The sequence below is a fragment of the Passer domesticus genome, chromosome 1 (genome assembly GCF_036417665.1).
Source record: "Passer domesticus isolate bPasDom1 chromosome 1, bPasDom1.hap1, whole genome shotgun sequence".
Taxonomy (NCBI): Eukaryota; Metazoa; Chordata; class Aves; order Passeriformes; family Passeridae; genus Passer; species Passer domesticus.
This window is the reverse complement of record NC_087474.1, coordinates 101,974,115-101,988,627: the sequence shown is the minus strand read 5'-3', so window position 1 is coordinate 101,988,627 and position 14,513 is coordinate 101,974,115. Positions and strand designations below refer to the sequence as shown.

The window sequence follows — 14,513 nt, the reverse complement described above, 5'->3', positions numbered from 1 at the left end:
CGGAGAGAAGTTTTCCGGGAAGAGGACCGGGGTTCCGGCTGCCGCCCTGGGGGCGGGGGTGGGGGCGCCTGCAAGCTGAAGGGTGGGAAGAAAAGGCGGGGGGAAATAAAGAGGGCAAGAAAACCCCACCTCCCCTTTCTCCGAGGACACGTTCCCGGGGAGCTCAGTCTGCCGAGGCAGCGCAGAGGCGCGGAGACTCCGCGGCTGTGCGGGCGGGGCGGGCGCGGCCGGAGCGCCTCCCCGGCGGCGGCGGGGGCGGCGGGGGCTCGGGGCCGAGCGGGCGGAGCGCTGCTGCGGGGGGCGGCGGGGCTGCCGCGCCGGCTCCGCTCCCGGCCGCGCAAGCTGCGCCCAGCGCGCCGGCACCTCCGCCCTTCCCTGCCCGCCGCCCCGTGCTGCTGGGGCGGCTGCCCCGGGCTCGCCGCGGTCCGAGGTGCCGGGAAGCGGCGGCTCCGCGTTCCGCCCGCGGAAACTTTGCCCGGCGCGCAGGGAAAGGATGGAGCCAGGAGAGCCCGCGGCGGCGCCCCTCAACCTGTCCCGAGCCGCGGCAGAGACGCCCCGCGGGGAGTTCAACCTGTCCGGGCTGCCGGAGGCTGAGGGGAAGCCCCTCTTCGGCATCGGCATTGAGAACTTCATCACCTTGATCGTCTTCGGTTTAATCTTCACCCTGGGTGTGCTGGGCAACACCCTGGTGATCACGGTGCTGGCGAGGAGCAAGCCAGGCAAGCGCCGAAGCACCACCAACATCTTCATCCTCAACCTGAGCATTGCCGACCTGGCCTACCTGCTCTTCTGCATCCCCTTCCAGTCCACAGTCTACGTGCTCCCCACCTGGGTGCTGGGAGCCTTCATCTGCAAGTTCATCCACTACTTCTTCACCATCTCCATGCTGGTGAGCATCTTCACACTCTCGGCCATGTCTGTGGACCGGTACGTGGCCATCGTGCACTCCCGGCGCTCCTCAGCCTTGCGTGTCCCCCGCAACGCAATGCTGGGTGTGGGGCTCATCTGGGCGCTCTCCTTCGCCATGGCCTCGCCTGTGGCTCACCACCAGCGCATCTTCCACCGCGAGACCAGCAACCAGACCTTCTGCTGGGAGTTCTGGCCCAACCCACGCCACAAGAAGGTCTACGTGATTTGCACATTCGTCTTCGGGTATCTGCTCCCGCTGCTGCTCATCTCCTTCTGCTATGCCAAGGTGGGGCAAGTGTAAAAGGATGGGAGGGACACGGTGGTAGAAAATGTGTCCATAAGCCATAGGGCTGTTTCTGGGCATGTGGAGAGACTTGGCAATGTTGGGAGAAAAAGGAGCAGGGGTGAGTTTGTGCCACAAAGGGAGAGGGCAGGTTTTATAGCTGAGGGATGTCTGAGGGGTGACATATGTTCACTATCACAGAGAGGTCAAAACAGGGAATGCATGGGGTGAGTGGTGAGGGGTGTTCTGGCAATTAGAGGGGTCTCCCTTTCAGATTTCCCTGTTGCAGGATGCTAAGAAGCCCCGGTGCTCTGCTGCTTTCTCCATCATCATAACTCTTAATTTCTTGCAGCGCTGCATGAGGAGTTTGACTCAATAAAGTACAACAAAGCAACAAGTTGTTCAAGCTTCAGATGAAGCATTGTGGTTCTTTAAAATGTCCAGTGCACTTGAAAGTGACAAAAATTATCTGTTTGGTGTTAAGACTAAAATGTACTTCATGCTGCCTGGTACCTGTGGTGCCATGTCTTGCCCCAGTTGAAGTTGATGAGAGAGTTACCTCTCTGACTTAGGCAAAAGCAGGTGGTTCCAGGGAGCAGGGCATGAGAACCCAGATAGGAAAAAGCAATAGTTAAGGGTGCCTGAGTATGAGTATTTAAGGACTTCTCTGTTTAAGCAAATTGTCACATTTTTCTGGAGTAATAATTGCAGTCTTCAGCGTACAATCCTCTGCTTGCTGCTGAACAGGATCTGGAGCACCAGTGTCCACCTGCTGATATCTTGCTGTTTGTGTCAGCTGCCTTTGGTTGCAGGATATCTCCTTAGGCAGTGATTTACATTGGAGAGGATAGGACTGCTCTTGCAAATACAGACTGCTTAAGTCAGTTCTTCAACTGGCAAGTTCAATAGATGTACCTGAAGTATTTAATTTGAACAAGTAATTTTATGTTTGCTCAGTTTCACATATATTACATCAGCTTAATTGTGATGTGCAAATTGTGGCTGTAACGTTGTCCAACTCTGATGAAGCCAAGGCATGCAGAACACAAAGGACAACATTTCTAAATGGCTGTTCATAGTGGAACAAATCCAGCCTGGCAAATGAAGAAGAAATACAAGTTTTCATACATAAACCAAATCCTGCTTTCCCTGAATGAATACATTGGTATTTCATCTACTGTGGTGGATATGACTGAGCTGTAGCAACAGATCATCAGTTTGAAAAAACTATTACACATTGCAGGGGGAACACTACAGAATGTGGGCATAGGGAGCTTTCAGCTACTAATTCTTCCCTTTTTCAGAGCCAAAGCATCTTCTGTTTCAGCATAAAGTGCTGGCCTTTAAAGTCTAATTATATGAGAGTAGGTTAAAAAGAAATCTTTCAAAATTAGCATAGTCCTGTAACAGTGTAAGCATGAAAAAAGCAAATATGCTTAACCAGAATATATGCATAGTAAATAAAACACACTCTGTCATTACAAAGCACCTCTACAGAAGTAAATCTCTCAATATTAGTATTAATATGTAGTTTTTTAAAAAAGCAACAAAAACCCCTCCAAGCCAACAAAAGCAACTCTATGTGAAAAATATGCCCAATAACAAATTAATAAAATCAAGGCCACTCAAAATTACAATAAAGTTGTGTGCTTAAACTATTGCCAGCCTAGCCTCTTACTCTGGCTTTGTGATGTGTTTTGAGCCTCTGTGTGTGAAACTGCTTGCCACAGTGTCAGGCTGGAGGAGCTGACTTGAAGGGGTGAATTTTGGAAGATAGCTAGGAGGTAGCTGGTACTACCATCAGTTTACAGGCTGGAAAGTGCCGTGACTTGTACAGAGCTATCGAAGGTATTTGTACCCTGCAGCTGAAGAGTCACTCCTGCCTTCTTTAGGAGCCACTGACAAACCTCCAACTGCAGTATTTTGGGACAGGGAGAGCCTTCTCAGGCTGAGCAACCCCAGCTCTCTCAGCCTGTAGACATTAGGAGACATTAATTCCTGCATTAGTTTCTTATGGACTTCACTAGTTCTCATGAACTGTGGATCAGTGAGATAACACAATCTTCTGCTGCAGTAAATTAAGACAAAGGAGACTCATTTCTCTATTTAAATATATTGCCTTTTCCAGACTCCTTTAAGGCAGTTGTGTTTCTTTCATAAACAAATTGCAATTGAACTTTCAGTTTTGAAAGTCTCATTTTTTAGGCACTCTAATAGGGAGCCAAGTTCTTTTTCTCTCTCACTTCACATTTACATTTATTAGCAGAGCATTCTTCCAATGGATAACAATGCTGTTATGATGTACAGAGGTGATGAAGTAGTGCCAGGTATTTGGAAGCAGTGTCCTCCCAAAATATCTCATGTGATACATGCTCTTCAGGCAGAGATTTATGAGATCATGCTCTGTCTTGTATGTATAGCTACCTCTTTTCTCTCTTCCACAAGTAACATCAGTTCAGTTTCAATGAAAATTTTTGATAGAGGAGTGAAAATATCAGAATTAAGGATACTTCCCTAGTTTTGTGGAAACAGCAGACAAGGAAGAAGGTGGGGAGTCTCCATTATCCTCTCTCTTTTAAGGAGTTGGTTTGCATTCAATGTTGAACACCAGACAAGCCATAAGGGAAGAGGACTTATCAACTTACAGAGAAGACTCATCATTTTGGGAACACTGTAAAAAAAGTCACAAATTCATAGGAAATCAGCTTTTGTTGCCTCAGAGAACTACTCTTGAAAGAAGGTTACTACGTCAGGGGGAGGAGCAGCAATTATGAAGTGATCAGCTGAGTCTCAGCACTGCATACTTAGAGACACCTTGTATTCTGACTCTTTTATTGCTTATCATTTTACTTGCTATATTTTTGTAACACTGGCTTTTTGTATGTGTTTTGTAACAGTGCTACAACATTTGCTCACTAGTATGTCCTTAAAGAGTGAAGTGATAAATGATTCCCAGTCAGCTTTTAACAGTTGACATCTGCCAGGGTTGTGCAATGTTACAACTAATTTTGGGTGCCTCCATTTTTCAAGGATTCACTCCTTGAAAGTCGGGCCTCTTTCAATTAAACCTTTAGGTTGGACACCTATAGTTATTAGCAAACATTTCCTTTTATAGATGCATAATGTTAAAAGTTTTCTTTAAAACAAATATGTCTTGCCTTAAGAATGTTTCCATTATTATCTATCATTCTGAACATTCTGAATTCATGTCATGTATGATTTACAGACTTGGTTAAAACTAAGCTATAAAAAGTAACAGCCTCAACATAAAATACAAGCTTATCTGGCTTTGGATATTATATCCTAAATTTTGCTGAGCAGCAAGGGGAAAAGTTTATTAAACTTCACTGAAAGAGAAAAATAAAAGCTATGACACACTAGTCACACACTCTTAATTGAAAGAAGATGAAGGATCTCTTATGACAATAGAAGTAGTGACATTACTTTAAAACATGGATTGCAGGCAATAGCACTTGAATTTCAATCAGGTTCATACTACAAAGGTGGTTCAGAATGTAATGCTTACATTATCTGTAAATCAAGAAGTTAATCCTTACTATATAGTGACCTCGTGCAGGCTTTCCTTCTGCATGATTTTGGCTGATAATGAAGACATGGTCAGTGAAATGCCAAACAGCAAACATGGTTTTTAACACTGTAGACTTCAACCTTTCGTAATGTTTGGTAGACTTATGTGAAGAGGCACAGCTACTTGAAGTTATTTTCTTCACTTCTTTATTGGAAATATCTCTTTCTCAACTTGATTTGGTCAAAGTCCTCTGTCACGGCTTTCAAGCCATCTTGAATGTAGTTTCTGAAACAAATGGGGGAAAAGAATAATTAAAAATACTTTAAAAGGATAAAAGAAGAGAGAGAAAAAGAGGGGAAGGAAGTGGTGGAAGGAAGGAGGGAAGGAGGGAAGGAGGGAAGGAGGGAAGGAGGGAAGGAAGGAAGGAGGGAAGGAGGGAAGGAGGGAAGGAGGGAAGGAAGGAAGGAAGGAAGGAAGGAAGGAAGGAAGGAAGGAAGGAAGGAAGGAAGGAAGGAAGGAAGGAAGGAAGGAAGGAAGGAAGGAAGGAAGGAAGGAAGGAAGGAAGGAAGGAAGGAAGGAAGGAAGGAAGGAAGGAAGGAAGGAGGGAAGGAGGGAAGGAGGGAAGGAGGGAAGGAGGGAAGGAGGGAAGGAGGGAAGGAGGGAAGGAGGGAAGGAGGGAAGGAGGGAAGGAGGGAAGGAGGGAAGGAGGGAAGGAGGGAAGGAGGGAAGGAGGGAAGGAAGGAAGGAAGGAAGGAAGGAAGGAAGGAAGGAAGGAAGGAAGGAAGGAAGGAAGGAAGGAAGGAAGGAAGGAAGGAAGGAGGGAAGGAGGGAAGGAGGGAAGGAGGGAAGGAGGGAAGGAGGGAAGGAGGGAAGGAGGGAAGGAAGGAAGGAAGGAAGGAAGGAAGGAAGGAAGGAAGGAAGGAAGGAAGGAAGGAAGGAAGGAAGGAAGGAAGGAAGGAAGGAAGGAAGGAAGGAAGGAAGGAAGGCACGCCAAGGTCCTACATGTCATGAGTGGTAGTCTACAAGTCTCCTTACAGTCTCTTACACAACAACATAATTTTCTTGCCACAGCACCCCAACCTCATCTCCAGAAAAGAGGGAAGCTGATCTCTGAACAGCAGGTACATAAAAGCTGGAGTTGAAAATAGTAAGGGACACATTGTAAAATTATTGTTCATTCAGGCTGTTAAAGGAATAATTGATTATTCATTGGCCCAGAGAAGAGGCAATTTGAACAGGCTATGGGGAGAGTGTCTTAGATTTGCCATATAGTGTTTGTGCATAAACATGGCTGTTTTTTAATATTCCATGGCAGTCTCAGTAGGTCTTTGAGACCTACTGCTGTTGATAAGTAATTGCATTTTGCCTATTTCTCTTGTTGCTACTTTTCATGCCATCTAGTACAATACTATGCCAATATGTTTTCACTGCAAATACTTATTTTATGAAATGTGTATGTAATCCAAAAGAGGGGAAGCTGATAGGGTTCATTTGAAGGTTATAATCAAAGCTGACAACAAAACCCTCCTCCACCACCTGCCAACTCCCCTCAAATATCCAATTTACCTGTTTTGTCTCCTGCATCTTTCTTTGAACTGGAGAGAGATACAATGCAAAACCTTGGGCTAAACGTTTCAGAACAGAAGAAAAAAGTGTTTGTAACTTTAAAAACTATTTTGCAGTTCAGATCTCGGTGAAGAACTTGTCTGACTTTAGTTTAGTGGGCTGCGAGGGAGAACCTCAGAGCAGTGCAATCACTGGGTGGCACGTGATGGGATTTATAAAGGTCCAGTAGAAACAGCCCATCACTGTAAGTTATGTGAAGGGGGTATGATAGATGAAGCAGCAGTGATGGGACATGAACTTAATTGCATTCCTCCCATGCCCTTTTTTTAAGTTTTATATTTTTCATTGGTGGACTCAGCAATTCATTTGGTCTCTACAGGGTGATGGGAGGTGAATAAAAAGTCTGTGAGCCAGACAGTCATCTCCCTGTTCTGCTGGGGTTCTGCCCTTTCCTTTGGGTCTGCTTCATACTGAAGAAGAAAGAAATTAAGTCAAAATAGGACTTTCTCAGGGAAAGCCCATTTATTTTTCTCCTGCTTTTTCTTAGTTTGGGTTAGCTCCCAGAAGTGGTCTGGATAGTGTTCCAAATAGGAAGTGCATGGAGGGTGAGTCACACAGTAGTACACAGACAAGCACAAATGAACTGCACTTACAATAGTAAGTGGTTATAAGTGATTTTTTTATTGTTGTTGGTGTTTCTCTGGTATCTAAGAGTAGATATGTAAAAAATTAAGTTTGCTGATGAGCTCTGGACATTCACAAATACCACCTTACTTCTTTAAATTCAATATGTATGTCTACAAAACTCAAGTGCCAAAGTCTCTAGATCTGATGGGATCAAGTCTCTAGATCATCTTGACTGATGTCTGTCCTGATAGTGGTTAGCTGTGCAACCCAAAGAACACAGAGAAAATGTCACCAGATTATATGAAAGAATCTGAATTTGGACCCTTTTCCTCAACCCAAGATCTCTTTGCATCCTCTATCCAAAACCTTATGTGTAAATGCTCTTGGACAATGAGCCTTTTTGTGACATTTTTTAAATTGGCTTGTGAAAGATGGATGGTGAGTATCATCACATTGTTGTGAAAGGTCATGCCTCATGTGTCATGCCTCGTGTGTCATGTCTCATTTCAGTATGAATTATTCTTGAAAGCCTAAGCTTCTTTCAAAGATCAAATAGTGCCAACGTCTTGATTATACTAATCAAGCATCCATCTGAAGGAAGCAAATTATGCAGGTGACTCAGAAAAGCTCTGACTCAAAACATACGCTTTTCTTATGTTACACACACTAAAGGTCATTCTAAAACAAGTCTTTGACTTTTTATGGAAGACGAGAGTTTGCTAATTCTATGTACAAAATAGATTTCCATCCATTTCCTTGTTAATTTGTGATATGTATTTGTTATATAATATATCTGAATATTTTATTAATAATTCAGTTGTGGTCTGCTTTGTTTTTGTTGGTTCACGTGGACTCCCATATGTAATTCTTTTGATTTTCCTACTGTGCATGTTTGAAATGTGTAAGCTGGTTCAGTGATATCTGCTGGTGAATCATGCAGTAGTGGAGAGCACAAGAGTACTCTAAGATACACAGGTTTTAATTTTGTTTGAATAGAAATTGGGGAAATATGATAAAGAGATGCAAATTAATCTTTTCAGGTTCTTAATCATCTGCATAAGAAGTTGAAAAACATGTCAAAGAAGTCAGAAGCATCCAAGAAAAAGGTATGTTGCATTCACTACTAATACTCATTTGTGTGTATTTTAGTTTTATGTCTAAACTAATTTGGTACTTATTGCTAAAGATGTAACAGAGAGAAGAAATTAAAATTAAGTATTTAATGAAATGTTCAGTGTCTCTCTGAACTTAGCAGACTGGAATCTTTTCTGATCCAGGTTTTCCATCACATTGCCATTACCTGAGATCCTCATATTTGGAACTTCAGAGCATCTGAAATTTAGGCACAAGGAGACAACATGTCTTTTGTGTTAATTTTTTTTCCTCTCTGGCGTTTTCCCTGACTTGTAAATCATAAGAATTCTTTTTTTTTTTTTAAACCAGCTGATTTTGTGATGTCTTAATTAATAATTCCTAGGTTGTATGAGGGACCTTTAAAATGAAATTTTTTGTGCTTCTCAATAGGAATCTAATAAGAGACTTCTCATGATTCTCCAATTTTTCTATTGGTTTTCCATACAATGTTTTCTTCTCTCACATTCAAGACATGTTATGTACTGGATACAAATAGAATCATTAAAGTTCTTTAAAGAAGAATATAAGCTTCATGATTTAGAACAATATTTGAAAGATGCATTTAAACAGAGAATTTGTCAGTTAATATAATGTGGGTGTGATTTTTGAGCAGATTTGACCACAGTGATCATTTGAGTGACTTCTCATTTTATGGATGTGGAGGAAAAACCCCTTGAGCTATAGCTCTTCATTTGATCTGATCACTGTTTTCGTATGGGCATGGAGAGTGCCTGCAATGTAAATGAGATATACATGGACTCAACAGGGAATAAATACTCTCTCATTTATGCATTCTCTATTCTTTTGAAAAATATCCTACTTAACAGGTTTTGATTCCAAGAATTAAAAGCATTATGGGCCCGACTCAGTAAAATACTTAACATATATATTTTGCATTTAATGTTGTCAAGGCCAAAGGTATAGCTTTCAAAGACTGTTGTACATTGCCATCTCTCATCTAAATTCTTCTCAAACTGGAAATATCTCTGCATTTCCTCTAACCACTAACTCAAAAATTGCAGAATCTGACTAGGAATTAACTTTCATAGCTTCAGGATAAAGCATTGCAGATATGATCAAGACTGCTTGAATGTATCAGGGTTCAATAGCCAAAGAGGAAAAATAACCAAAAAGCAGTCCAGAATTTTAATTTTTTTTTCCTTAGAAGATGAGTTTCTAAACCTAAGGCCTAACTCATGTTTTTCAAAACGACTCTGTCTTCATTAGTCTGTTCTCTCTGGTAATGTCTTTCCTCTTTTCCTTCTACTGTCTTATGAAGAATGCATTTCAGGTGTAATAATACATTTTTTGTTTTATTCAAACCTTTATGAACATTCTAGTAGCAGAATCTTAAAATGGATTTGCTGCCTGTGTGGAAAAAAGATAATGAAAAATATTAATTTGCCTAAGTTCTATTTTTCATGCTTTTTGGTCACAAAGCATCAATATTAATGTCATATGTTTCAGGTAGGTTTTATGTGCTAATAAGAAACCCTAAGCAAGCTCCCAGTAGGTAAAAAAGAGCTTCTCTTTAGTGATACCTTGCTTGCAAGACAAAGTGGTGATTTTGGAAAAGTAAGCTCTGAAGTTAGACTTAGGAGGAACAATGGGATAAAGCAGATGTTGTGAGATTTCATAATGCAAAATTGCTTCTTTTGCAGATATTAAATACCTTAAGTGAAACTTATAAGAGACACATTGCCACCTTCTGCTTTCAGGTGCATCAATAGCTTATTGAATGTCAGTGACTTTCCTGGTTGATTTTTTTCAGAATTTTGAATAAACTGAAATAAAATGCCTCTTTTGAAGTAATTGTGTGTGTGGTATCCTGAAAACTTGATTTTACTTGGAATATTAACCCATTGAACACATCAATCAGGGAAAAAACTGCTCTTAATTTATGCAGTGTTTTTGTTAGAACACAATCTCCTAATAAGACCTGAAAAAGTAAATATCTCTGTGGCTGTTTAAGTGGAAACTGATTTAAACTCCATAGGGCCAAGCAGAGGAATGGCTTATGAAAACAGATGCTTGCTTTAGACTAAACATATTATATTAACTGCAGACTTAATGTTCTTTAGTTTCTGTTGTGAGATTATGCTGACCAACAACAGCATCTGTCATAAGTTATTTTGGCCTGTTGCCACAGAAATCAAATTTTTTTTCCCGTAAGTTTTTCTAAGCTAACTCATGTTCTGATTACATAGGTCAGTCTTAATTATTACTGATCATTAATCAGTTCAAGAAGTATAGACCAAGTTCAATAACCTAGCAAAAAATCTACATATTTTCTATGCTGCAATATTTATCACTCTGTGACCCCGAGTTAGTTTTAGATGTGAAGAAGTTATCAGAAAAAATATGTTATAAAGTGTTAATGTAGAAATTATAATGGCTCATGACATAATATGCTTTGGAATTATTATTAGACTTTTATTTGGAGACTTATTTAGTTGAAAGAGGTACTTGGTAGAGTAATAGATATTAATTACTTAGGTCAGTGCAAAGCACTAACTGCTGTTTCTGAAGTAGGTGAACGCTAAAGAAAATATTGACAGTCAAATTCCACTGTGCCCTGACAGAATACCCACAGCACCTGAAGGGTCCCTACCAATTGATTCTGGAGCTTTGAATGGATCTGGTGAAATTGATGGTCCTCTCATAAATAGTAGAAGTGGTGTGTGGAAGCAGCACTGAGGATATTTTATGTTCCATTTTTTAATGTGTTTGGTGGTGAACTTCTAGATTGGTTTTGATAATGTGCAATCAGCAGAAATTTCAAGCCCTTACTTTTTTGTTATTCTATGGCTCTGAGGAAATTCTGTGTTTAGAGAAGGCACTTCAAAAAGCTTACTTTAGTAAGCACTTGATCAAGGTCTAAGCTTTTCCACCAGCTGTCTTCATGCATAATAGATCTTTCTTGAAATTTTAATCAGAAATTATCGTGCACGGTACCAAAATTCATTAGATTAGGATGAGATTTCCCAAAAACCCCTGTTGTTATTATTTTACAACAGGCCTAGGAGCACTTCAAAAAGGCTAAGCTTTTGTGTAGGGAGTTAGGAACATCATTCTTTGCCTTTGAGGAAAGTTGTGCATTTGCTGTTTACTATGACATTTTCCAAGGCTGGGGTTTTCCTTGCAGTAGCTTATGATGCAAAATAAAGCCCATATAAGTAATGGGGTGAAATCGGTAACAAATATTGCAATGTGTTCCTTCTCGGTATGGTTTTTGTTGTGGTTTTTTTTTTTTCCCTCCAAACAGGAGTTTTGAAGTAGATTTAAAGCTGATTCTTTGAGTGCTCATCAGACATATGTGTTTTCCTTTCCTTGTCTCAGACAGCACAGACTGTGTTGGTGGTGGTAGTGGTTTTTGGCATCTCCTGGCTGCCTCATCATGTGATCCATCTCTGGGCTGAATTTGGAGTTTTCCCACTGACTCAAGCCTCCTTTCTCTTCAGGGTAACTGCACACTGCCTGGCTTACAGCAATTCTTCTGTGAATCCAATCATATATGCATTTCTATCTGAAAATTTTAGGAAGGCCTACAAACAAGTCTTCAAATGCCAGATTGGTAATGAGTCACTTCTGAATGATGCTAAGGAAAATAAAAGTCGGATAGATACACCACCCTCTACCAATTGTACCCACGTGTGAATGTTGAGAAGCCTTGTATGTTGGCTCTTCCTTTATGTAAACTAAACACCAAGGAAAAAAAAAGCACAATGAGCTTTATCCTGCATTTATCTTGATAAAGCTAATTGGTATTTAATGTACTGAAGTTGCATTTGTAACCAAAGTTTGTGAAACTCATATGAAAGTAACCTGGGCTGATCCTTTGCATCATAGATACCTTTGTCAAATAAAGCTCTTGGACTTTCACAGATATTTTAGAAAACAAAATGTTGAGATGATATGTCTGTATTCTTACTCACTAAGCATGCAAAGGTACAAGAAGACGATGTTGATGTGGCTGGGTAACTTTCTGACATCTTACTCCATGAAAGTGAAAAATGGATACATTTCCTGTCCTACAGATAATAAATACTGAACTACTGGGATTTCAAAGAGGAGAGCTTTTGTTCTCTCTTCGGATTGTTTTAACAATGCCTTTTTTTCTTTTGAAGTAAACCCGGGCTCTGATTCAGAGTTGGAATAAGTTGTGTACACCTTGAGGCAATTATTTTAGAGAGGAAATGCTATCTGTTTAGCTGGTTTTAATATGTCTTACTGAGCAAGGATGGATTGGTTTTCCACTTCATTATGGCTGCCTTACAAGACACAGAACTTTTGTGTACACTATTTAGGGGCTTTTTATGGCCTGTGTGTAATTGTACCAAAAATGAGGATTTGTGTCTAACTGAGGGAAGCTTTTCTTCGTGTGCTGCATGTGCATGTATACGAGTGTTTTGTTAATTTCATAGGCTTTGAGATGGAGATACAATTTTAAAAGTGCAATGTATACATATGTTTTAAATTATTATGTTTCATAAAGAATACAGTTTTAAAAGTGCAATGTATACATATGTTTTAAATTATTATGTTTCATAAAGAAGCTCTAGACAATGCTTAAGGATTTAAAGTTAGCATTCCCTTAAAGAGCTTGATATCATGTAGTTTTAAACTGGAAATATAAAGAAGGTTGCATTTAAATTAATGAAAAGTACATAAGATAAATGGTACAATTCTGCAAATTCTTAGATAAAATTAGTAGTTTTCACAATTTTATAACTTTACTTATAATGCCTTTAGGTGGTAAACCACTAAAGAAATCATGGAAAATTATTAAAATTATGTTTAAATTATTAAAATGATGTTTAAATGATTAAATGATGTTTAAAAACATTCCTTTAGCTGGAGTAAGACATGATTTTACCTTTTTTTATCAATGACCCACAGACTCATAGAGCAAATCAAATTAAAGGAACCTCTGGACATCCTCTCAAGGCAGGGATACCCTCGGAGTTGTATCACTTCCCTGACTAGGCAAAATCTGAAAATTTCTAAGGATGGCGATTCAACAATATATTTGGAGCAACCTGTGCCAATCATCCTCACTAAAATATTTTTCCATATCCACAGGTGGGATTTCCCTTGATGTATCTTGTGACTGTTGCTTTCTTCCCTTTCACTGTGTACTGAAGCCTTTTCTCTAACTGACTAATGTGTCATTTTAAGATGGCCATTGAATTTCCCCTCAGCCTTCCCTTCTGGAACCATGTGCTGTTCTCAGCCTCTCCTCAGGTCCCTGGCTGTGTCACTGGCCTTCCACTGCCCTTCCTCCAGCATATCCATCCCTCTCATGACCTGAGGTCTTCAAAACTGAGGAGTGTGCTCTCAGATGATTACAGAGCAGGGTAATTGCTTCTCTTGATCCTTTGGCTGTTTCTTGCTAATACAGCCCAATATTATCATAATTTATGGCTGCAAGGGTGCATTGTTGACTTGTATTTAGTTTCTGCTTTACAAGCCCTCGAGTCCTTTTCTGCAGATTTGCATTGAGTCCCAGTACAAGTGTCAGGACCTGGCTTTTGGCTTTCTTGATCTTCATGCATTTGATAGCTGTTTCTTCCATGTTTCCAGCTTCCCAAGGGCCCTTTGAATGGTATGCCTGCTCTCCAGAATACCCACCACTCCCCTAGGTTCAGTATTGTGTGCAAAATTGCTGAGAGTCCTGAAACCTTCTCCTGGTCTTTAAAGATGCTGAATGGTGTTGGCCAGATGCTCTTTCAGATTAATCTGTCTCCAAAGACTTACTTTAAGAAAAATAATAATTCAGAGTGGTGGAATGCCAAATATGGAGAGTTAGCTCACGTAAAAATAGCTGTATTTTTGTGTCACTACTGTCTGCTTGGAATCAGTAAAATATCAAAGACATGCTATTGCATGCATGGTGTTTGTGTCCATTCTTTCATGTGAAGAGACTATTTGATGATTTTTCTAGGAATAAAAAATCTAACTATATACAAATACATATTTAAAAACCTCTCAATTGGAAAAGAAGGGTTTGTCTATGCAGGAAAGCATTTTCTGGGCTGGGATTGAGATTTGGAAACAGCCTAGAAAGAAGTTCTCTTGAGTTTTGAGATAGTCACCACCTAAACACTCAAATTATTAAAACATTATCAAACTTCAGCTGAATTTACATTTTAGGAGATTCCACAATTTTGAAAATTGTATTTTTAATTTTTAAAAGTTTCTATTATATGATTTTGAATAAAAATTGGAACATAAACATATAATTGTATAAAAAAATTATAACAACAAGCTGAGTTTGTTGTTTCGTCTGGAGAAGAATTTTTTTCCTTAATTGTACATAACTTTAAACCTCAGTGCTTGATAGTAATGGAGCTACATCTGTCTGAAACTTTTATGATGAAGGAGTGGGAAGTTAGGGACTTCTGTAACAACCAGCTAGAAAGGTCCCACCTTCTTCCTGATGAATATCAGTAAAACTTCCACCTG

The 14,513-nt window shown here is 40.2% G+C and overlaps 1 protein-coding gene across 1 annotated transcript; it reads left to right on the top strand.

The window, feature by feature from the left end:
• The first annotated feature begins 284 nt into the window (after nucleotides 1-284).
• On the top strand, nucleotides 285-11,986 carry GALR1 (galanin receptor 1). Its single transcript, XM_064431815.1, has 3 exons — nucleotides 285-1,195; nucleotides 7,955-8,020; nucleotides 11,388-11,986. The coding sequence occupies exons 1-3, from the start codon at nucleotides 494-496 to the stop codon at nucleotides 11,703-11,705; spliced, it is 1,086 nt and encodes a 361-aa protein (XP_064287885.1). The 5' UTR covers nucleotides 285-493; the 3' UTR covers nucleotides 11,706-11,986.
• The last annotated feature ends 2,527 nt before the right edge of the window (nucleotides 11,987-14,513 follow it).